The sequence below is a fragment of the Rhamphochromis sp. 'chilingali' genome, assembly GCF_963969265.1.
Source record: "Rhamphochromis sp. 'chilingali' genome assembly, chromosome: 7".
Taxonomy (NCBI): Eukaryota; Metazoa; Chordata; class Actinopteri; order Cichliformes; family Cichlidae; genus Rhamphochromis; species Rhamphochromis sp. 'chilingali'.
The window spans coordinates 1606849-1629829 of record NC_137934.1 but is presented as its reverse complement, the minus strand read 5'-3'; the positions used below and the strand labels follow the sequence as shown (position 1 = coordinate 1629829).

Here is a 22981-nt window from a genome sequence, read left to right as displayed (position 1 = left end):
ACTGTATTTCAGCGCATGCTTCAGCACACACGTATCAGCTAGATTAGATTAGACCTTTCTCACTTTCTCACTTTTTAATGGTGGAAAACTACATTAGATCACAGGCGTTTAACATTACATTGAACTATTTTATTTTTGTAATTATGTTGCAAATGAATTCAGTTGAATTAGGATTTTACATGCACACAAAAACGGCCAGAAGAGACAGCTGTAGTCATTATATATCTGTATGTTTGTGGACTGTTAATGAGTCGGAAACAAGTCAGTCTTTTTTATTATTTTATTAAAAATGTTTCAAATGGTCGGCTCCAGTTGTGTTTAAAGAACAAAAACATTTCATGTGGGCTAACGTACTACACACATCTTTAAATAACAAACATGGAATATTAGCAGGGAGCCGGACAACAGCAAATATATATGCATTTATTGAAATCAGACATTTTTTGTTGTATCTACTCGATCTGGAACTTTGTGTGTGCATTTCTCAAAACAGGCAGTAATAATGTATCAAAGTATATTTAATGATTACTGCACTTACACTATGTTAGTATATTTTAAATGAAAATATACATTTTACTCCAGTTTTCCATGGTGGCGAGATATCTGAAAAATAATACGCTGTTTAAAATGAATAAACTGTCACTACTTTTATTTTGATAATTGAAAGACGACTTTTAATAGAGTGCTTTTAGGTACCGAAATAAAACATCTGAACACTTTTTCACCCCTCGAGGATAAACAAAAGAACAAAAATCCATTTCTTTCCAAGAGACATTTTGCTTTATTGCGTTGCCTTTGACACAAGAGTCACACAGAGGTTACAACAATCGTGTCATCGAAAAAACCTTTGATGAACTCAGAAGCTTAACGCAGATCTTAGAGAGCGGCAACACAAAATGGAAAGATAATTGTATCATCTGCTCTAATGGCAGCTATTACAACAATGGCGATGGTGACCTGGAGGCGTGGGGGGAGCGGGAGGACGGGCCCTCTCCGGTGACCTCTGCTCGGGAAAGGGCGAGCTCAGGCAGGAGTCGGAGCGTCAGGGGCTCGCCACCTCGTCTGGCACTGTGAACTCTCCATTCACAGCCTAACACAACAGGCAGGCATCGCTGTGACCCTGTGGGTGTGACACTCAACCTTTGCCTTAACCTCCTGACCGGCAGTCACAGCTGCAGCTAACCGGCTCGGGCAGGTCAGGGCGAGGGGTGAGAGATGAGAGCAGGGAAGATGGAGGGGGAGGAAATAAAGAGTAAAGGCAGAGCGACTGAAATATGAACGAGTGGGTGACAAAGAAGGTGAGAAGCTCAATAAGCCGGGTCTTAAAGGGTCAATCCACTGAATTTAGAAATAATAATTTAAAAAAGCCCAGTGCATCTGGAAGTATGCACATTACCAACAAATAAATAGGTACACTAGAATAAAGAGGTAACAAATAAGGTTTTTACAGGATATAAAGAAATAATTATACTGTAAGTAAATTTAAAGACTGTGTCATTTCCTGGTGATTTAGCAGAAAAACAAACAACATGGGTACTTTTCAGGGTGCAGACTGCATTATGGAAACCTTATGTTTAACCTTGCATAAAATGTTCCTCAGTATAACGGGATTACAGCATAAATGTACAAGGCAGATATTTCCAGACACGATAACTATACACAAGGTAAGTTTAGACATACGAGAGTGAGGCGAGGCTTAGAAAACGAGTAGTTACGCTACTATGTCGACTACTAACCCCGCTGTCACAAAAGGAAGGATGCCTGGCAGCAGCTTCGTGCAGTTGGTGTTTGCAGGAAAATGGACGCGTGCACTGTTGAGGTCAGTCCCGAGGCCTTTAGTGGGCTCAGTCTTTGAGTCCCAGCTGTTTGTCTGATGTGGATCCTTTTAGAGACGCCAAGCTTTAGAGTCCAATTCAGTTTATTGATAAATCTTACACAACCGTTCAGGTAGAAATCACAGTGTTATGTTTTATTTTTTACCCCCCCAAGAGCCAAAGAAAGTGCTGGATGTCATTAATGATTGCTAGATAAATAGATATTCTTTACAGGCCCAGAAAAAGGCTAAAAATATAAGCATGTAATATAAACTAGATAAAAGCAGAAAGCTATACTCGTCATATTTACACATGTAGCTGATGTGATTAAGATACGGATGTCGAGATGGCTTTCAGCGAAGACTTGATGTCTTATAAAACAGTCTCTTCCCTCCTCCACTCCAAGGCTTCCTCTGCAGCTTTTGCAGCTCCGCCCTGGCCGTGTCGACTCTCCATCGAGGCCGCCAATTTCTGCTCCAGCCGCCACACCTGCTCCCGATACTTCCTCCGTATCTGACGGTATGAACTCAAGGCTTTGCTGCGACGAAAAGATCCACATGACTTTTTAACTTTGACTCAAGCTGAGCACAAAGGGCCTGATGAACAGACACCAAAGAAGTATATTCAGCAGCTTTCTTTTTCCATTCACCTGTGAGCTTGTGTGAGGCGAGCTATCTGCTCCGCATTGTCCCTCCTGTGGGAGGAACTGTCTGAGACGGCTGCGTTCAGTGACTCATGGACCAAAGCCAGCCGCTTCTTCAAGGCTTGCTCCCTGGAAAAAGAAATAGTGAGGTCAGTGGGTAAACATGCTGTGAGGTTATTCATTTTGCTGCAAGCACAAAAGATGTTTACTCACAGACTCATATTTAACATGCGTCCTTGGCCTTAGGGCCGCTGTGACGCATTGTGTTAACAGGAGTGCTTTATTTAAAAGTATTCAGCACTCTAGGTCAGAAGAGAAAAGGTGCTCTCTGAAGCACATCGTGGAGAGAAACAGAAATTCTTTATGTGCAAAGTCTGCAGCGTTCCTAAGCAACAGTTCAAAGCGGCCAAGAGATGTCTGACACATTTTCAAACCTGATTATATTCAAGTACGTCCACATATTCAACATCCAGATAATTACTATCATAATTATTATCAGATTTTATTGTTAAAACATGAAACTAGAAGTTGTCAAGAGCTAAAGTGCTTCTATATAGAGGCCATATGACACCGACAGGTATGGAAAAGACAGAATCCAACCCTCACCTCTGCAGGACCGCCTGCAGCTCTTTCAGGATGGGTCTTGTCCTATAACCAGCGATGTCCCCTTCACAACCGAGCTTCGCTGCGTTCTCACAGAGCCTCTGAAACACAACGTTCAGTTAAGATACCGCCCAAAGTCCCAAAGGTGTCTTCACTTCTCCTCTGGCGTATGTGCACTTTAATCTAAAGCTGTGGCTCCAGGCTGTCATCATGCAATGTCTCGTGTTTTTAGCTCTGAAGTGCTTTTACACTTTAAGGCTGATGGGACACTGTTGGCCGTGGACACCGAAGTTTGTGAGTATGATAGCTTGAAAATGAGGTGGATTTGATATCCCAATATTGACCTCAAGGTCAAGGTCAGAGGTCAAGTTTTCTCAAAACCTTGTGAATGTAATTAATTGAGATTTTCTAATTCATACCATACGAGCTACTATGAGGCTGGGGCTGGTGGTCGCCAGTATTTCTTACAGTTCAGTGTCCAACAGACCGAATAAAGGGATCTGCGAGGCCAGTAGTGTTGTGGGGATGGAGCTGGACTCTCAAAGGGGTGTCAGAGAGGTGGACGTTGTCCAGGACAAGGACGACGCTGGACGATACCTCCCATCCACTACATGACGTGTTGGCCAGTGACAGGAGCACGCTCAGTGAGAGACAGAGGAACCATCCCTGCCTGTGATCAGTTACTGCTCTTACTGTCTCAGAGCGATGTGACCACATAATTTCCTCAAACGTATTCTGATTCTAACATCATTTGTTTTTATCATTGACCGTATCAGGAACATAATACTTGGGTCTAATTTCTCCAGCTGAGCAAAATCAGCTGGTTCAGACGCCTGCATGTACACGCAGCATTTATTACACGGCCTGGGCGCTGACTGAGATTTTAGGTGAAGTAGCCAAACAGGACACAGTCTGCAGAAACCAGGCAGCGTGCAGCACAGGAAGTTTGAAAGCTATTCACATTTGTAATCTGGAGGCAAAGAGCCAGTGCAAATTAACATCACGGGGGGAAGGAAAGCTAAAGGAGCTGTTCCACTCTTTGTCATTTGACAATGACAGAGATGCGCAGCATGAATCTGTGCTGCAGTGACAGGACAGCTCAGCAGAAGACCTTGTGGAACCAAAATATCCTTCCTGGCCTGGAGGGATTCTGCTTTTGTAGATGTGTGATTTCCCACGTGGGGCACCCATATTTGAATCGGGTCTGTCACAGTAGACCAGCGTCCTGCTCCCTCTTGCTCGTTTCACCTTGACTTTGTATTATTTTCCAATTTGAAAAAAAGAAAGGATAAAAACCCCGTCTGGATTGCTGCTGCAGGAGTGTATCCTACCTGTTGTTCAGTCCTACGATCCTCCACCTCCTCTTGGAGACTTTCTGGGATGAAGACCCCAGCTGCTCCCTGAGCCTTCTGGCCCATTAAACTCCACTCCAGACACCTCAGCTCTTTCTCCTTGAGGCGGATTAAAGCTCGCAGATCTGACATCTCCTCCTGAACAAAAGCGGTTATTTAAAGAGTGGCAGCTACATGATTGGATAGAGGCACCAAAGCCCAGCTTTGGTGCCTCTATTGATTTGATAAATATTACCTCAGATTGTCAATGCATGAAGATTTCTTTAGAATATCCTGATGTTGTGTCCCCTGATTTTTCTTTTTTGTTTGCATGTAAATTCATGAAACTCTGTCTCGTTTAGCTGGTTTGCACTTTTGTTTGAGTTATTATGAATTTATTATAATCTGTATATTCATGGCGTCTCATCCACTATATCCTGTATATGTATTTAGAGTACTATGCAAACAGTGTTTTAGGAAATTGTGCAAATATTTTACTCCTTTCATAGAATAAATCTGTTTCACTCATAATCTCTTTGCATCCATAGTTTTGCATGCTTTTATTTTTTTTTCCTGGCCATGGTGTGATTGTAATGTACGTCATACCCTGACTGAGATCAGTTCATAAAACAGGGAAGGCTTCTCCTTCTTGTTATCAGGCTTGTCTTTAGTCATGTGACCCCCTCTTTGTCCAGGTGGGCTCAGTTTGGCCTCTGCTCCTGGACCTGGCTTAGGGAGGCAAATGGCTGCCCGGTCCCTCTTCAGGCGCTCAATTTGCTGCCGGAGAGCCGCCTCCCGATCCTCGGGCTCGGGCGTCCTGTGGGGTTACTTGCAGTGAACAAGCTGACAAAAGCGCAGCCCAAGAAATTTGCATATTTGAAGTTCCTACACGGTGATCTCGAACTCTTTCGTCAGCTTTGTTGTGTGTAAGCGTTTTAAAACATCACCTCTGCCCGGTGTGACTCGCTGTTTCCGTCTCCTCTGTGACCCCTGCTGTCGAGAAGGAGGTGGACAGCTCTTCAGTGCCCATTTTCCTCAGCTGAGCTAATGGACTGTCTGGGTCCCGAATGTCACCGACCGGCTCTGATGATGGGAAAAAGAGAGAACACAACTGTGTCTAATGCTTGAAAGCCGTATATTGTACATGTGAGTGTCTGAGTGCTCTTTGGTGCGAGCAGTATTAAAACTCGGTATTCCATCACCTGCTGAGACACTCTGCTGAGGACTGCTTTGCTGCTTCCTGGCGTCATAAAGCGACAGCAGCTCGCCGTAGGCCTCTTCACACTCCTCACTGTCAGTCGCAAAACACAAAACGTGACCTTGCTAATACTGTTAAACCGACCTGTGCGTGCTGATGGTTTCTGACAGGTGATAACGAACTCGTCCAGCGTTGACACAGACAGAAATATTTATTGGTACCAGTATCTGAGAGCCATCTGCAGGGCCGAGCAGTCGGACTCAAGCCTGTTCAGCGTGAGATTGATCTGCTCCGACTCTCCTTTCCTTCGCTCCAGAGCTGCAGTGAGACGTTCGTTTCTGGCCTTCAGCCTCTCGATGCATCTGCGGTAAAGTGAGTGAGGATGAGGGGATTAATTCAATTCAATTTTATTTATATAGCGCCAAATCACAACAAAAGTCGCCTCAAGGCGCTTCAGAGAGAAAAACCCAACAATCATATGACCCCCTATGAGCAGCACTTTGGCGACAGTGGGAAGGAAAAACTCCCTTTTAACAGGAAGAAACCTCCAGCAGAACCAGGCTCAGGGAGGGGCGGGGCCATCTGCTGTGATTGGTTGGGGTTAAGAGTGAAATGGCTTTAATGATCAAAATAACACATGAAGAAGCTGCTTTACTTGATTGGTTGAGTTAAACTTCAGCAATTACATCATCAATCAGACCAGTGAGATTTGAGATTTGACCCTTATAAGCACTTTGAGGCGGTCTTCAGGAGGCAGAGCAGGTCATCTACTAATGGCAAGGTTGGTGGTTCGATCCCTGGCTCCTCCAGCCTGTATGCTAATTATCCTTGGGCATAAAAAACTAATCCCAAGTCGGAGTGTGAATGTTAAATAGAAAGCACTGGTGAATGTGGCCTGTTGTATAAAATGCTTTGAGTACTCTGTTAAAGCAGAAAGGTGATAAGAACCAGTGTTACAGATATCTACCTGAATCTTTAAATGAGCTGTGGGAGGTTATAAGAACATGTAGTCATAAGTCTAGTAAGTGAAACTGTATCTGTGTCTTTCTTTACATACATGTAAATACAGGGACAGCGTGTGTCAACAATGTGGTAGTCGAGTTTTTATTTTTATTTATAACTCCTAAACCTTCTAAGCTGCTAATCACTCCCACCTGTTGAGCCGCTCTGTCTCAGACTCCAGGCTAAGGGAGCTGGGACAGAGACTGCCCGAGTTAACTGATCCCAGTGGAGATCCATCCCCACCCACAGTCAGAGGCGTCACAGCTCTGTTGGCTCTCCTGTGGAGTAAAGGTGAACCGGGATAGGGGGGCGAGGCCCAGTCTGGACTTAGGGCCCCAGCAGTGGGCCGGTAGGAAGGAATGTGGCCGCCAGACCTCCAGGCTTTATGGAGACCAACCAGCTGAAACACAGGAGAAAGGCAGCTGCACTGATTCTTGTCAGTCTTTTGTAGTGTTTATTGGATCTTTGTCCACTGAACGAGATTCATTCTGGCTAATAAAGTACGAGACATCTTCTCCCACCTTGTTCTTCTCCTCTTCCACCTGGCTGATGCTGCTCTGTGGGGGGCTTCTGAGAGCAGACTCCTGTTTGTCCCCATCCAGCATGTCTTCCTGGTACTGGTCTCTTGGGAAGCTCGACCGGCACGAAATCCCAAACTCTCTTTCCATCTCTTCCAATATCTGTTGGAAATGAAGCAGGATCATGAAAGGGACTGATGGGAGTCTAAAGACAGTCTGAACAATGACATTTTTTTCTCATAAACTGATCCTTGCTGAATTTTCTTTTTTTATGAAAGAAGAAGAGCCAGTATATGGACCTGAAGCTCTTTTTCTTGGGCTTTGCAGCTTTAAATTACTTAATAGATGTTTTAATTGTGATTATTCTTATTTGTTTTTAACATATACCTGGCTGGCTTTAACCCAGTTCTCTTGAGCTGCTCTCAGATGCTCTCTGTGCTTTTCCTGGTCAGAAGCTGTGATGGGGGCCGCCCAGGTCCTTCTGAAGCTGATGGAGTCCTCCACTGATGATAAAACCTCCTGCAGTTTGCTCCAGACAACACCACTGCCTCCTAGTGGATAGAAAGCAAAGGTGCAGGGATATATGCAGTATATGATGCTCAAACAAACATAAAATATGCAATAAAGGACATAAACATAAAATATTAATCGGTGGAAGCTTCTGGATTGGATGAAAGTGCATGGCATCCAAACTGATAAGCTCTGCTGATGAACGAGTGATGCTATGGTAACGCCAACCTTGCTCATTCAGTGGAGGTTTAGATGTTGGGCTGTTTCTTTCTGGGCTGCTTCTAACGAGCCGGTGAGACAGAAGATCTGGAACCAGAGGCCTGGATGGAGCCGGCGGTCTCGTGTCATCTGGTTCACTGCAAGAGTAGTGCGTTTACACGAGCTATAGGTTGAATATCAAACTCCCTATTAATGTGAAAATATGTGTGGTATTGCCCACAAGGATGAATACAAATCCACAGATTTCAGGTGTCTTGTAAGGATGGCATTAGTATTCAAGTCAAAGTGGAGCCAAAGGTGATGCTGCAGTAAATCCAGCCGTCGCGCCGGGCGCCTCGCTTACCTTGGAGCTTTTAGTGACCCCATCTTCTTGTTCAGTTCAGCAATGATGTTGAGCAGCGTGCCCACTTCAGCCTCACACTGAGCCAGCTCTGCTGGTGTAGGCTCGAGGATGACTGCAGGGTCACAGCCCTCGTGGTAGAGGGAGATATAGTCACTCGGGCTCATCGCCTCCTTGTCACACCTTGACCCTGCATCCAGACTGTCACATCTGCCTCGCCTGAAATCCTACAGAAACATGGAGTCGTGTTTGGACTGAAAGAAAAAATAACTTGGAGGACCCATTCATTTAGTTTTTTGCTGTATTTTTTTTTATATTTCTGCAATCTGTCACGTCTGCGTGCACCAATAATAACACACATCACACCCGATGTATGCAGCCTTCTTCCGTCCTGTGAACAAGCACCTTTCAGTGAGTACAGCAAAATAATTTAATTATATAATGTATCAGCATTAAAAATCTGTTACGCTATTGAGCCAAACATGTTTGGCAGCTATTGTTCTGAGCAACGGAAAAGGAGGAAACTAAAACATCCTGACATCCAACTTCCTGCCAAGCAAATATTTGTGAACCGAACCATCTATTGTTTTCATGAAGAACGCTGAACAAATCTCTCAGACACAAAATGTTGAATCAGAACAAAATGTTACTCTTTAATTATGGAATTAACTACAGTCAGATGTAGAATGAAAATGTACTTTTTAAACAATTAAACACATACATCTTTTTAATAACACACGTATATATGGTGCAGGCCAGAGTTGGCAACATACTTGAAATTCCTTATCCTCATTACCAAACTATTCCCAGTCAGTGTCAGAGAAAAGTCATTTAGGCATGAAAAGGGGGAATAAAGACTTTACGCATGCTGTCAGACCAACTCTCTGATTTCAGATTTGTGGATTTTATTACTTATGTGCAAAGTGCATGTTTTCAAACAGTAAAAAGTCTTACCCTGCCTTATCGATGGGGCAGATTAAATCATTTAAAAGTCTCTATTATGAGGCGGCAGCAGTTCTGCAAACAACAGTTCTTCTCTTATGGGGAATATTGGAGCAACATGCGACATCTGCATTAGGCATTTACCAGTGACAGCTTTGAACTGCATTACAAACTCATATACTGTGTCACATATCATAAGCTCAACTGGATTTATGTTGCTCCCAATCTCACTAAACCTTCAAAACAATCCCTCAAACATTTCATCATAACTTACCTCCATGCTCGCTGATCTGTGTGACTGCAGAAGTGACTCAGTTTACCACGTGTGTAAAAAAAAAACAACAAATTGACAAAATGAGGGTCTGTTTTCTTCCGTCCTACTATTTTGTGTAATTATATTTTCCAAGAGTCAGTCAGTCTCTGTAATAAGTCTGCTCTCTCCATGTCTGCCTAACACTGTTTTGTGTGATGGGTGAAGTAAGTGGAAAAGTCATCCCCACCCATTCCCTTTCACTCTGAGTCCTTTCCTGTTTTGTCCGTAGTGTGCTTCTATGTCTGATTATGACCAAAGGGGGTGTGAATTATCCTATCTGGTTAAAATGTGATATATACGCAGGAAAATGCTACCTGTTTATTTTTTGGATACAATCTGCAGACCGGTGTTGGCAAAAAATATAGTAAAAGACTCACTTTGGTAGAATAAATTCAATACATCAATAAATCAATCGATTACTTATGCATGACAGTATCTGTGGACTCAAACAAAGCTTTTTATGATACTACTACTACTGCTACTGCAGTAAAAACTATATTATTAGGTCAGCAAAACTGTTTTTGAGCACCACAATCCATAAACTTCATTACCCACAATTCCATTGTACCCGTTCCAGTTTCTGGTTATATCATTTCCGTTCAGGAAGTGTCCGTTCAAAACAAATGTTAGCTCGCTGTTGGAATATTTCTCAGTCCTCAATGAGTTGTTACCGTATATAAATACAAGACCTGTCGTAATAATTAAGTAAGTGTCTGTTCTTCTTCTTCCAAATGTAAAAGTTATACTTCAGTTCACAGAGTGACTGATTTGACGTATTTGTTTTAGTTAAAGCTAACTAATGCTAACGGCTAATGTTGCTACAGCCGTGGAGCATCAGCTGCTCTGTCTGCTGTGGTTTTTAGCACTTTGTCAGGTTTTCTGGTCGCATTGACTCAAGCTTTTGCCAATTAATAATATTTCCTGTAAATATACAGCACTGCGTTTATCTACACATAACACTCGAGCTAACACGTGGAGAAGCAGTCCTTGTGTGTAAAATGAACTTTACACTGGACTGAGTTTGTACTGAAAGTAGAAATATGATTTTAAAGTTGATGAGAATGGTTGTGTGGTGGTCTGGTGTAAATGTGCCCTCTGTAAGATAGGGACAAGCGGTGTCGTTTATGAGAAGCCCGTGTTTAGGATTTTAGGTGGATTTGCACTTGTTGGTCTTTGTGAAGGATGGACAGCAAGCAAAGTTACAAATATTATACCAGCCTTTTAATGTCAAGTGAGTCCATCACCTGTTAAATGCTAGAAATCTTTGAGAGCCAGAATAACTAACTTCACCTCACCACCTCCACTTCTGTAGCTTCCTCCTTTATCAATGGACACACCAGAGCCCGGCCAGGCAGATGGAGAGGAGCGTCTTGTAGAGCTCCGACCTCGAACGCGCTCCAACCCAGAGGGTGCTGAGGACCGACGCAGCAGCACTGGCAGCCTCGGAGGCAATGGGAACCCCAGCATATCTCAGCCTGCCGTGGGAAGTCGTGTGGAGGGAGAAGGTGAGGCCTCGACCAGCGACAGCCCTCCAAGTTCCACCACCGCAACCATCTCAGTGTCTACGGCTCAGGCTGTGGCTCCTACTGCCGTCACAGGTGCGACTGCTGCGGCCAGTGCTGCGGTACCACTGTCCACTACGGCCGTGTCAACCAAAGACTGGCCAAAGTCCACACAGCAGCACCCCACACTCACCACGTCCGTCCCTTCACCGGCAGAGTATCAGCTCAGAGTGCCCCGTGTAAACTGCCCAGAGAAAGTGGTGGGTCCACTTAGCATTTCTGATTTTTGAAGAGTCACAAGAAAAAAAAAAGTCATTTTCACTGTCAGTTCTTCTCTTTTATGACAGATTATCTGCTTAGATCTTTCTGAAGAGATGTCTTTGCCAAAGCTGGAGTCCTTTAACGGGTAGGCGGCTGCATGTTAAACTTCATTGTGTGTCGTCAAAGTTTCACCGCCTAATTTGACTGTTTTTCAACCTAGGTCTAAAACTAATGCTCTGAATATATCCCAGAAGATGATTGAGATGTTTGTCAGAACAAAACACAAGATTGACAAACGGCACGAGTTTGCTCTGGTGGTCGTCAACGATGACGCCCTGTGGGTGAGTACGAGAGCTGTTAGGATGCTTTTTCTTATGTGTGACTTCTAAAAAATGTAGAAGACTCAACACACTCTTAGCCGTTTGTTTGGGCATGATCATGTAGTTCCTTTTTGTTGTTGTTGTCTATGGCGGTTGAATGCACTTCCCTAATGTAACGTCATTTAATCCATCTGTGGACATATCTCAGCTGTCAGGCTTTACCTCTGATCCCAGGGAGCTGTGTAGCTGCTTGTATGACCTGGAGACCAACGTGTGCGAGTCCTTCAGTATCCTTAAACTGAAACTGACAAAAAAATGCTAGTAACTTCTAGATGTTTGGTTTTGACCCTTAACTCCCCTTTTATAGACCTGGAAGATCTCCTTAATGTCATGTAAGTAACAGATCTGCTGTAAATTTGATTAAAAATGCGATTTTTTTAGCTTCTAAACACATAAGTGTTTCAACTGTTTGCTCATTTTTTGCCTTTGCAGACATCAGAAAATCGAGCTGCCGTTGATGGAGAATATTCAGACTATCCCGCCTCCGTATGTGGTGCGGACTGTGCTTATCTACAGCCGTCATGCTGGGCAGCTGCAGTTCAACCCATCTGAGGCTGTTAGTGTAAGTACAGCACAGTCTCTCTTTGTGTCTGTATTTTAGTTTTTACACGTGGGACCTGTTCCTGACTGTGCACTTTGTGTTTCTCTGTCCTGTCACAGAAAATGCTGCAGTCGCCATATTTTTTCTTCGACGTGGTCTATTTGCACAACGGGGTGGAAGAGCAGGGGGATGAGACCAGCTGGAGGGTGAGTGCAGAAGCTGGTGATGGAGGGTTATTGGTTCAAACTGTGTGCAGCAGCTCCATGTACCAGGTTTGACGCCCTTTTACCTTCAGAAGTGCCTTAAATCTGTATGGCACAGGTTCAACAAGGTGCTGGAAACATTCATCAGAGGTCTCGGTCCATAAACCATCGCATCAAATAGTATCCAGTCTCAAACTGACCGCAGCCTTAGACTGTCACTGACCGGGTGGTTAAAGGAGTCAAACAAGCTTCATGCTGTGCCACAGCGATGCAGTTACTGTCCTACCAAAGGGGGGGACGTGTGGATGATTATTAACATGAGGAATAAGAAAACAGAGGAACATAAAATACCTCGTGATCAAGATCAAATCTGTTAAAATAAGTTAGTTCAGTGGATAAGACGACACAATAATGGCACACAGTGCGTGAGTGCTTTACTGACAACAAATTTTTCAGCTAGCAAGTATTACACAAACCACACTATACACTCATTGGTTACTTTCTTAGGTGCACGCGATCAGTTGCTTGTTAATGCAAATATCCAATCGGCCAATCACATGTCAGCATAGCAGGTGATTTAAGTCACTTTAAACGTGACGTGTTTTGGTGCCTTAATGTTGAAGCAGACGGGCTACAACAGCAGGAGAGCGCCCTGGCTGCCACTCCTGTCAGTTACAAACAGGAAACTGAGGCTACGCTCTGCACAGGTTCAACAAAATTAGAAGATTGGAGTGTGGCAAATATTTCCTTGGCACACTTTGGTCCTTTTAGTACCAGCTGAGAATCGTTTAAAGCAGGGGTGTCCAACTCCAGGCCTCGAGGGTGTCCTGCAGGTTTTAGATCTCACCCTGGGACATCACGCCTGAATCAAACGATGAGTTCATTGCCAGGCCTCTGGAGAACTTCAAGATATTTAAACCAGCTGTGTTGGATCAAGGACACATTTGAAACCTGCAGGACACCTTGAGGCCTGGAGTTGGACACCCCTGAGTATTGTTGCTGACCACAGTGATGCGATCTCCTGATGGCTGCTCCCAGCAGCGTGACGCACCATCTCATAAAGCTTAAATCATCTCAAGCTGGTTTCTTGAATGTGACGATGAGATCACTGCACTTAGATGACCTCTGCCGTTAGAGCGCGTTGGCCTTTCGGATGTGGTGGAACGGGAGATTTCCACGATGACTGTGCAGCAACTGCGTGATGCTATCACGTCAAGAAGAACCAAAAACTCTGAGAAATGTTTCCAGCGTTCTGTTGAATCAGTGACCCAAAGGATTGAGACAGCTGAGACAAGCGGTACCAACAAGGTCCAGTGAGTGCATGTTGTAACCTTTGAATAAATCCAAACCTTTACTTGTCTAAACATAAAGTACGTCCTTGTTTCTCGTCAGTGTTCAGCATGTTTGAAAAGCCTCTGTGGCATGTTAAATGTGAACCAGGGCACCGCTGTAGTTACTGGTTTGAGCGTTAAAGCTCTGCTCTGAGGCAATTCGCTGCATGTCGTCCCCTGCATCGTCTCCCAGCTTTCATGTCTTCTCTCCACTGTCCCATCTCATTAAAGGCTAAAACCCCCCCAAAATATATATTTGAAAAAATGAACCATCTATGCCTCCAAGCTTATCTTTTAAGATATTTTCTGCACATTGTAAGACAGCGATGCCAAACTCTGGGCTGTGGAGCTTTTGCACGCCCGACTCACCTTCAAAGCCTTTGCTGCTCTCGTGTTCACACCCAGTGATGATAAAACTGCAGTACTGACACTAAAAACCAGCACCGGCCTTTTGATTCTGTATGTAAAAAGCTGTTTTACACTGTCTCACCTGATATTCTCTTGCATACTCTTAAACTGAGTATTTGCTTTTTCTCCAGGACAACTACACCTCTTTCAGTAACCTGGACTCTAAGGGCATGTGTTACCGCTTTGAGGTTTCCTTAGGCGGACCCGCCATTGAGCTGCACAATTGCATGGCCAAACTTCTGGCTCACCCTTTACAAAGGCCTTTCCAGAGTCATGCATCTTACAGCCTGCTGGAGGGGGACGACCCCCAGGACATTGAGGCAACAGTTTAAAATGGGACACTGGCTTCTCTGTGAAATCCACACGCACGCGTTTCGGTTTTTCCTCCACATTATGACCATTTTTTCTCTTAGCTGCTGTAATTCATGTATTATTTGGGATGTAGGTGTAGATCTAAGGATAACCAAGGGGTTTGGTAAGTTGCCAACTGCACAGACATTGTATGTCCATACTAAAATAGACGAGTGATTTTTTTTTTCTTCATCTTAGCTGCAGAACTCATGCAGCTGTTAGCTGCAGGTGTCGTGAGAATGATTAAAAGTCCCAGAATCCAAGAAAAAGATAAAAGAGCAGCTAAACGGTGTAAAGGCATCATTCATCCCTCGTTGCTTTCTAACACACCACACTGCTCCGAAGCAGGCGATCGGGAAACTAATGAACCTTAATTTGAAGTAATGAATCACAGAGACACGTGATCCTGCCTGTACGTCTGTTTTAATCTACTTTGTTTTATAAGGGCTTGTTTTCTTTCTTAGCTGTCACACTTACGTTATGTTACATAAGCAATGAAAAAATAAAGGGTATGATTGTAAAAACGGCCCTTTGCACTGCCCGTAGATGCACTCGAAACACGTTGTGTACAGATGACGTTTGTAAAACTGTTTCTGCGGATTAAAAACGTTCGTTTAATGACACTTGTCGTGTTCGTGTGTTTGATGTCATTTTTTTAATGTCTAGCTTTTGTCAGGAGATGGCAGCAAAGCCTCTGCTGGGATCCTTCAGCTGTAACTGTGATTTCACTGCAGCTCAGATGTCTTTATATTCGTGTTTATGGCGGTGATTGAGCAGTCGAGCAGCAGACACCGTTGTAAACAGGAAGTCTTCTCCAGTTGTAGCATGAAGATTAATTCAGTGTGGAGGTTCTCAGTCTTGTTCTGATGCTTCACGTGCTGTTTGAATGTAAGTGAAGCACTGACGGCATCAGTCATGTCTCTATCATATTCAGTTTGGTTCCGCTCCATATTTTCCCCTCGTTGAGCTGCAGCGCTCTGTCCCCCAGGTTGAGAATCACCGCTTTAGCTGTAAAATATGTTTTCCCGTCACCTCAAAGATGTCTAGTCTGTTCTCTTAAAAGGTGTCTTATCACGGTCTTCAGCCATTTGGTTTCCTGCTTTTGTTCACGTTATCTAACACCTCTTTCCCGACTCGTTGTCTTCTGTCACTCTTAACATGCCTCATAAATAAGTTTTTCCACCTGAGGACAGGTTGTCAGGGAGACAATAGGGAGCAGGAAAGCTTCAGGCTCAGAGGCCCTTTCCCCTTTCACACCCTTCCCCGGCTGACCCGACTGCGCCTGACGTCACCGGCTCTGCCGTGGATGCCGTGGGTGGGACGGGGGGTGAAGGGTGTCTGCGCTCTGCAGGGAGAATTTGTTATTCCCCATCCCCACAGAATGACAGGTCCCTATTGTTTTCACTCCTTCACTCCTCCACTACCACGACTCCTTTCCGTGCTCGTTCAAGACAGGATATGCTGGAAAAAAATTTTGTTTGGCATTTTCTGCTTTTACTCCTTAAATGGTTCATATTGTTCATCAAGCACCAGGGGAATACATCAGTCTGCAGCAGCTATAATTAAATAGGAATATTTCCTGTTGTTTCTTCATTATTTTTATATCTCATGGAGTCATGGGTAAAAAAAAAACATAAGCAGTCTTACTAAAGTACTGAACGTCTGTGCTTCTGGTGGACATGAGTCCTGACTGATTGGATATTTATCTGAGAAAATATGATGTATGTAGTTTATGAATGTGGCGTGGTTGTTGATGCAGCTGAGCTGCTTGGAGTATTTGAGAAACTGTTGATCTGCTGGGATTTTACTGCACATCCATCTCTAGTGTTAAAAAAGAGGTTTTATTTATGTAGTGGCAAATTACAACTGTTACTTTATACTGTAAGGTCAAGACTGTACAGTAATACAAAGAGAAACCAGAGCGCTTCAACCAACGTTTGTAGAAGAGCATCTATGAACGACTGTGGCAGATGGGCCCCAGCAGCAGGAGGCCTCACCTGCCAACAGGAACCTGAGGATTGAAACTGGACCACAGAAGATTAGAAAAATGTTGCCCGGTCTGTTGAGTTTTGCTGCAAATAGCATGAAATCAAATCATCGACCCATCCCGCTGCAGCCCAGCCTGGGTGTTGCAAAAGTGGGTCCGACCCGTTACCACCGAGGCACAATGAAGTGATTGCTCGCTTATTTTAAACCCTAATTTAAGGTCATTTAATAGAGTTCGTAGATTCCACTACAGGAGAGCATGCAGCCTCTGCAAAGGCGACTTCTTTAGGCAGCGTGAGCACATTTTGTTAGAACTGACGGTTTTCTTACAGTTTTTGTTGAAAAGCTTTAAATGTATTTATGTCTTGAAGATCTTTAAATCTAATTCCCATCACACCAACTTATTTTTGTTTCAAACGTTCCATGGAAAGTTTCTGATAACTTGGGCAGCTTTGCAGCAGGAGGCTGTCCTGCGACACAGGCTGATTAGGGACGGGAGGGGAAGAGGCAGGAGAGGTTGGGCTGGGATGGGCAGGAAGTGTGCCTCTAGCACCAATTATAAACATGACCCTTCTGGACACCTAAGGGTCATTGTTTACGTCCATCATTGCCTGCCACTTGTGCCTGTCTGCTTCTTCACGTCGGCAGGGCTGCAGAGCTGTAAAAGGTGAGCAGAAGTCCGGGAAACCATCACCTCACTGCACGCTCGACTTCTTCCATCTTCCAGGGGGAATACTTGCGGATTTTCTTTATGGACAAATAATTTCTCTGTAGTCAGTCATGTACAGCTCCAGCTACTCTCGGGCCAAACTGAGCCCAGGGGTAAGGCACCTGAACAAGTCCAAAGCGAAGAGCTGCGGCTACTACATGAGGATCGTCTTCCTCTTTTCTTCTCTCATCCAGTCGCTCATCATCGTCAGCTTGGTGCTTTTTGTCATCTACGGACAGCCGGAGAAGACTGCAGCAGATAAAAGGGTCAAGGTCAGTGAGCTGGTCTAAGTTTGGTTTATTAAACTGAAGCATTCAAATATTTTAAAGACATTTGAATGTCCCGGCCCACCTTGAATAACAATACAACAGCTTATTAGTAGGATTATTTTCTGAGAGGTTTTCTTAGATTTCAGTGATGTCATGTTCAGAAACCATTAATGTGTTTTTTTTCACTGTAAATATTTTAATTCTAATTATTTTAGTATTTTACGTGATTTCCCAGTTGTTCTACCATCATGTGTAGAGCTGTAAGAAGCATGGCTTTGATGCTGAGTGCTGTTATCCTGCAGGAGCTGGAGCTGGGCTTCAATAAACTGAGTGACAACAACATCGAGCTGAGGAAGGAGAAAAGTAAGCTGGAAGCTCAGCTGAAGGCTCGCGCTGAGGAGAGAGCAGCTCTGGAGAAAGAGATGGCGAAGCAGCAGATTGATGCCAACAAGACGGAGCAGGATCTGAAGAAAAAGTCTGTAAGTTCACTTCCCCGTTGGTCACCAGTGCAAGAAAATATAATCGTGAATCAAATGTCTTTGTGTGTGTTTTCTTCACAGGAGGACTGCAACAGGTTACTGAACCTAGCACGGCGCCCCCTCCCTCCGATACAGCCCCATATCACTAGAAGCAGCACGAGCAGTATGTACCTCAGTGCCATCTTCTTCTTCTCAGGCATTTATCGTCTCATCAAACATGAAACACAAACAGTGTCTGCAGACGTCACTCTGAAGTTGAACAGTTAAAAGAGTCTTGATGCTGCGGAGGTGGATCTCGATCTGCCCAAACAGTTAAACATGTTGCAAACCATCTGGAAACTCGTTATCTAATAACTCTGAAGCATTAATAAATGATGCGTTAAGCCTTAATTAGCATTATTGCAGTTGGCCTTAATAAGAGTGAAATCGTCGCTTTCTGACAGTTTCTGTCTGAATCCTCCAGGCGAGCTGAGTAATCTGAAGAGACTCTACGATCAGCAGGAGGCCAAGCTGGACGTCGTCAACTCAAACTTCACCCAGACGGTGCAGAATCTGCGGGATGAGTTAGACACAGCCGTCAAAGACCGAACGCGCCTCAACGACGAGGTGGTGGAGCTGCGGCGCGACAACACCTTTCTCAGGGAGCAGCACGCCTTGTACACCAGGTAGGTGTGTGTGGCGTGTGCGACTGAAACAACCTGAAAAATAAGCAAAGTTAAAGCGTTTTATTTTATTCTTTCTGCCTCCACCAGCAAGTGCAAAGAGGACTTTGCAAATTCTCTAGAAGGCATCACGATGGTGACCAGAGAATTCTTGGACCGGATTAACAAACTGTTTCCTCACCAGCTCACCTTTCACCTCACCTGCAGCAGCCAGCGGGAGCACATGGACAAGATCAAAAACAGCTGCACGAACCTGTCCAGAGACGTGGAGAACAAGTTCCAGGTTTATCTCGACAATGTGGGGAAAATGGTAATTTAACATTTTTAATGCCATTTTTAATACTTTCAAATCACTCTTTGGTGCAGCTGCTGCCAACTCAGAGATGCATCAGATCAGACAATCAACCAGATCTGTTTTTGTTTTTAAAGAAGGGGTGATAGGCAATCGGGATTTCAGTTCTCATTTTATTCTGAAAGGTCAGATAAATATAGTGAGATATAACGTGGCAGAGAGATGCCTGCATAAAAGAGGTTTGCTTCAGTAAATTAACTACTTGAGGGAGAGGACGTGTTTATTTTCAGGTCAGACTTTCAGCCTTTAAACTTTTGAACTCTCCCTGAAGGAGTTAATTCTGTGGAACATCCCAGAGTACAATCTGAGTGGGAAATCGCTTTCTCAAGGGAGGAAGTCTCTGCATTGTATCATTGCTGATAAATGCAGCTAAAGAGACAGATGTCCTGTGAGGCAGTGCCAGGGTAAAGCAGACGTGAAGTATGTGTCTCTGCTGATGCAGCACTTTAAAATGAGCCTCGGACGCCTTCAAAGTGTCGGGTCAAAGTTCTCAAAACAGCTTAAAAACGTTCGAAACGTCATAAATATTTTGATATTTTTCATGTTTTTACTCAAAATTGCAGCAGGGAAAGCAAAACAAAATTCTATCTACTCATATGTTGTCCAAGATTAAAATAAAATTGTGTTGTTTTGCTCTCAGGTGTCTGAAATTCAAGAAAAGTCCAGTCAGCTGGAAGTGAAAAACAAACACTTAATCTCCGACTTCGAGGAGTGTCAACGCAATCACTCAGAGTTTGTTGAAAAAACGTCCAAACAGTCGCAGATCGCACAAAAAGCTCATGATGATAAGGTAAATCAGATCTGGGTGGACGGGAAGCGGGAGCCACTGTGTCGTTACAAAGCAAATGCAAATGTTCATCTACTCCTGTTTTATCTGCTTTTCTAAGAGTGCAAATCCTGCAGTTTCATATTCGACACAAACACTGTTTGACTTACACCGTGTGTACTTTCCACAGGTTGAGAAATTACTGCAGGAGAAGGAAGAACTGAGACAACAACTGTCCAATATGAAGGTAAAAGACACGAACAAATAAACAAACTAATACTCTGTCACAGAACGAGAGCTTGATTAGGACTCGGGACAGATGTTCACTTATTGTATTTACATTTGACTCAGTCTTGAATCTCAGCTGATGAAGATTCGATTTCCCTCCAATCGGAATTATTATTTATCCCCAAAAGCAGAGATGTAATCATGTCACATCCTTCTCGGAGTGTCATCCACCTCTGAGCTGTGAAATCACAGCAGATCTGGTGATTACATAGACGTCAGTGCAGAGGTGAGGTGGTGAGGGGGAATTGGACAGGAATCTGAGAATCTGCAGCAGCTGCAGGGCGGATGGAGAAGCGAGATGACAAAAGAAAGCTGCACTAATGTTCTGACTGTGTCTAACGTTAAATGACCTTTGTTTTGCAGCCCGGCGCTAAACCTGCAGGCTTTCAGGCGTCCTCGCTGCAGGGCAGACACACTCCAACTAACTGGACTTCTGTAGGAATAACCGGCATCTTCAAAGCTCCAACGGTAAGCCTTCAGATTGCTGTTGACTGCGAGCTCGAAGCTTCATCAGCCTGCAGATATCATCCCTGTGACAATGATAAAATACTGATGCTGAGCAGGGATGAGACCTTTACACGTCCAGCTTACTTTGCTTACAATTTTTTGATGTTTTATCTTCCAGGTGAAATGAAATAATGCGTCCTGGTGGTCAGAGAGAGGAGAGAGGCAAATCCAGCCCACAGCGCTCAGGACGTTGTTTTTTAAAGCCTGTGTATATACTAGAGTGTGCAGATGCTTTGCCTCCATATAGTAACTGCATCGTGTGTTTTTGAACTTCTGCTCTGAAGCATTGTACCCAGGTAAATGTAAGAAGTAGGTGTGCATGTGTCCTTTTGTGTGTCTCTCTGTGCAGGTAGAAAAACTGACTCTGGAAAAATACTTTTGTTTGCTGACGATGAAATTTCGTCCCGCTGACATTAAAAATGTAACAAAGACTCAGACAACAGCTGCTCACTGGGCTGTGAGAAACAGACTAGTCTTAAAATAGCAACTGTTAAGTGTCCCAGTGGCGAGATGCTAACGTAGCCTGGATGACAGTACAGACGTCCATTAAGTCATAAACACATGGTCACGTCAGCCGAGTCGCTCGAAGTCGTAAACACTGGATGTCAAAAAGAGGAATCATGAATTTGACTGAAAACACTTTGTTTTGATGATCAGCTTAAAGAAAAGAAAGAAAAACAGCTGAGTCTTCATGAACTGTCCCAGTTTCGGTGCTGTTTTCAGGCTTTACTGCTTCCTTTTCTCGTCATAAGCAGGCTGAGCACGTCCGGTCTGTGGCAGGAAACAGAAGCCTGCTTTTATGATTATTGTGGATCCGTTTGGACATGAAAAAGATGTCAGGAAAACAACAGAAACACAGTGAAAAGTCGTGTTATTTGCAGTGTTTTCAACTTCTGACTGAAGACTGTTTCATGGCTACTATTCATGTAAATACTGTATATTTAATAAAAGAATAAACAACCATTTGATGTTAACAGTTATGCAGTTTTGTTTTTATTTTACCAGACGTTCAGCTTTACAGGGTTAAACAAAAGTTACATCGTTATACAAACATCCTCAGAAACTCAAAGCTGCAGGTGACTGACAACCAGTTTCACACACGTGTTCTTTCATTTCAGAGGTGAAGCTTGTGTCGCGGTAATAATTCTTTGAGGTCCAAATGCACGTCACAGCCTGAACTCACAAAAACACGCTTTTTAAATGCAAAAACCAAACGCTGAGAGACCCACAAACAAGCAGCAGCTGAGGCGGCTGCAGCGACGGCCTGGCACAGCACGTTAACGAAGGACACGCAGCACTGGTGTCCGTGGGTTCTAGGCCAGACTCGTGTCCTATGAAGCCTATGAAGGGATTTTGTGCGTGAGCATTAACACTGAGACGGTCACCGCCTCCTCGTTGATTAGTGAACACGGTGTTTAAGTTCAGACACAAAAGCGTTTTTGCAGAACATCTTTGCCTATTTGTGTAGATAATAGCATCACTTCTTTTATCCTGTTAGACACCAGTGCACGTTTTCTATCATTTGCACGATTATCTAACAGGTTGTGTCCTCATTTAAGTTTGTGTGAAGTCACAGAAGATGTTTAACCTTTGACCAACAAATTCTACTCAGTTTATTCCCGAATCTGATGCAATAATTGTGCTAAATTTAAAGATATTTCCTCCAGGTGTTCTGCATTCACAAGAACGGGATCATGGTGACCTTTGACCGGCTCCATCTCAACAAAGTTTTTCTGTTCTGTCTTATAAATCCCGAGGATTTGTTTTAGTTTCATTTTGTGACAAACTTGCGTCAGAAGTGGAAGAAATAAGGCCAGACAGAACAAATATTTGAGTTTGTTTCCATATTACATAAGAAACAAACCAGGATTATCTCCCAGACTCGCTGTACACAAGGATGTGTGTGTTACAGGTGAGCTGGTCTGCCTCCTGTTTTCAGGAAATCCTTTGTTTCGCATCAAGTGTTTCCAGTGCCGTGTATAGCTACGAATGCACTCACACTGGTTTAAGTAAAATGCGTGCAGGGTGGACCTGGCTGCAGCGGAGCAGACAGTCATTAATCAAACCTACAGGAAGCTAAAAGTACCCATCATCAGTCACATATGGACCAAACTGTGACGATGAGGTTAAGCTTATGCGTCATCTCTTTTTCCCATTCGTGTGCAGACTGATGATTATGAGGACATGTTATCATGTTGAATTTGTTTAACTACATTGTTATAACTCAGGGCACTGAATCGTGATGATTCAGCTAAAATAAAACACCTCAGGTTTAGTCAACACGAGGCACTGATGGACGAGAATATCCAGAGCTGCGCTTTTACTGTCACAGATCTCTGTCATATACCCTCCATATAAAAAGAATTAAAATTACATTTTTTGGTTCTTACGAAGCATGAATGCAGATCCAAGCCATCAGCACTACAGTGGTGCAGGACGTCAGCGCAATTATTCTTCTGGGAATCATGAATTTGTAGATAAAATATCAACAGGACACATAAAATTGACAACAACCACTGAGCTTTCACAGAGCGGCACCATTAGCGTTGTGAG

At 43.8% G+C, this 22981-nt stretch overlaps 3 protein-coding genes across 4 annotated transcripts; 2 read left to right on the top strand and 1 right to left on the bottom strand.

Moving 5' to 3' along the window:
* Positions 1-340: 340 nt before the first annotated feature.
* On the bottom strand, positions 341-9634 carry ushbp1 (Usher syndrome 1C binding protein 1). The gene is made up of 14 exons (XM_080886086.1): positions 9395-9634; positions 8182-8405; positions 7848-7975; positions 7497-7660; positions 7113-7271; positions 6744-6991; positions 5811-5951; positions 5594-5682; positions 5339-5474; positions 4998-5208; positions 4392-4550; positions 3064-3161; positions 2464-2586; positions 341-2352 (listed from the first exon to the last, which is right to left on the bottom strand). Exons 1-14 carry the CDS (start codon positions 9398-9400, stop codon positions 2187-2189), a joined length of 2052 nt encoding a protein of 683 aa, XP_080742212.1. The 5' UTR covers positions 9401-9634; the 3' UTR covers positions 341-2186.
* A 390-nt stretch (positions 9635-10024) lies between these two features.
* Positions 10025-15049, top strand: babam1 (BRISC and BRCA1 A complex member 1). The gene is made up of 9 exons (XM_080887528.1): positions 10025-10138; positions 10746-11195; positions 11283-11341; positions 11417-11537; positions 11725-11803; positions 11884-11908; positions 12009-12138; positions 12237-12323; positions 14191-15049. Exons 2-9 carry the CDS (start codon positions 10761-10763, stop codon positions 14389-14391), a joined length of 1137 nt encoding a protein of 378 aa, XP_080743654.1. The 5' UTR covers positions 10025-10138; positions 10746-10760; the 3' UTR covers positions 14392-15049.
* Positions 15050-16365: 1316 nt separating this feature from the next.
* Positions 16366-21402, top strand: plvapb (plasmalemma vesicle associated protein b). Of its 2 annotated transcripts, none has more exons than XM_080887527.1 (9): positions 16366-17377; positions 17677-17853; positions 17935-18016; positions 18317-18518; positions 18723-18825; positions 19508-19657; positions 19824-19880; positions 20285-20389; positions 20547-21402. In XM_080887527.1, the coding sequence occupies exons 1-9, from the start codon at positions 17177-17179 to the stop codon at positions 20553-20555; spliced, it is 1086 nt and encodes a 361-aa protein (XP_080743653.1). In that variant the 5' UTR covers positions 16366-17176; the 3' UTR covers positions 20556-21402. The 2 variants fall into 2 exon arrangements, with proteins under 2 accessions (XP_080743653.1, XP_080743652.1); XM_080887526.1 differs by having other exon boundaries at positions 16401-17377; positions 18606-18825.
* The last annotated feature ends 1579 nt before the right edge of the window (positions 21403-22981 follow it).

Coding starts and splice junctions, on each gene's coding strand:
- plvapb (XM_080887526.1), top strand. CDS start 17,177: ATGTACAGCTCCAGCTACTCTCGGGCCAAACTGAGCCCAGGGGTAAGG. Junction 18,519..18,605: donor CAGCACGCCTTGTACACCAG/GTAGGTGTGTGT, acceptor TGCCTCCACCAG/CAAGTGCAAAGAGGACTTTG. Junction 19,658..19,823: donor AAAAAGCTCATGATGATAAG/GTAAATCAGATC, acceptor TACTTTCCACAG/GTTGAGAAATTACTGCAGGA.
- babam1 (XM_080887528.1), top strand. CDS start 10,761: ATGGACACACCAGAGCCCGGCCAGGCAGATGGAGAGGAGCGTCTTGTA. Junction 11,538..11,724: donor TCAACGATGACGCCCTGTGG/GTGAGTACGAGA, acceptor GACATATCTCAG/CTGTCAGGCTTTACCTCTGA. Junction 11,909..12,008: donor GAAGATCTCCTTAATGTCAT/GTAAGTAACAGA, acceptor TTGCCTTTGCAG/ACATCAGAAAATCGAGCTGC.
- ushbp1 (XM_080886086.1), bottom strand. Junction 5,683..5,810: donor CAGATGGCTCTCAGATACTG/GTACCAATAAAT, acceptor TGCGACTGACAG/TGAGGAGTGTGAAGAGGCCT. Junction 2,587..3,063: donor CTGCAGGCGGTCCTGCAGAG/GTGAGGGTTGGA, acceptor TTCTTTTTCCAG/GGAGCAAGCCTTGAAGAAGC.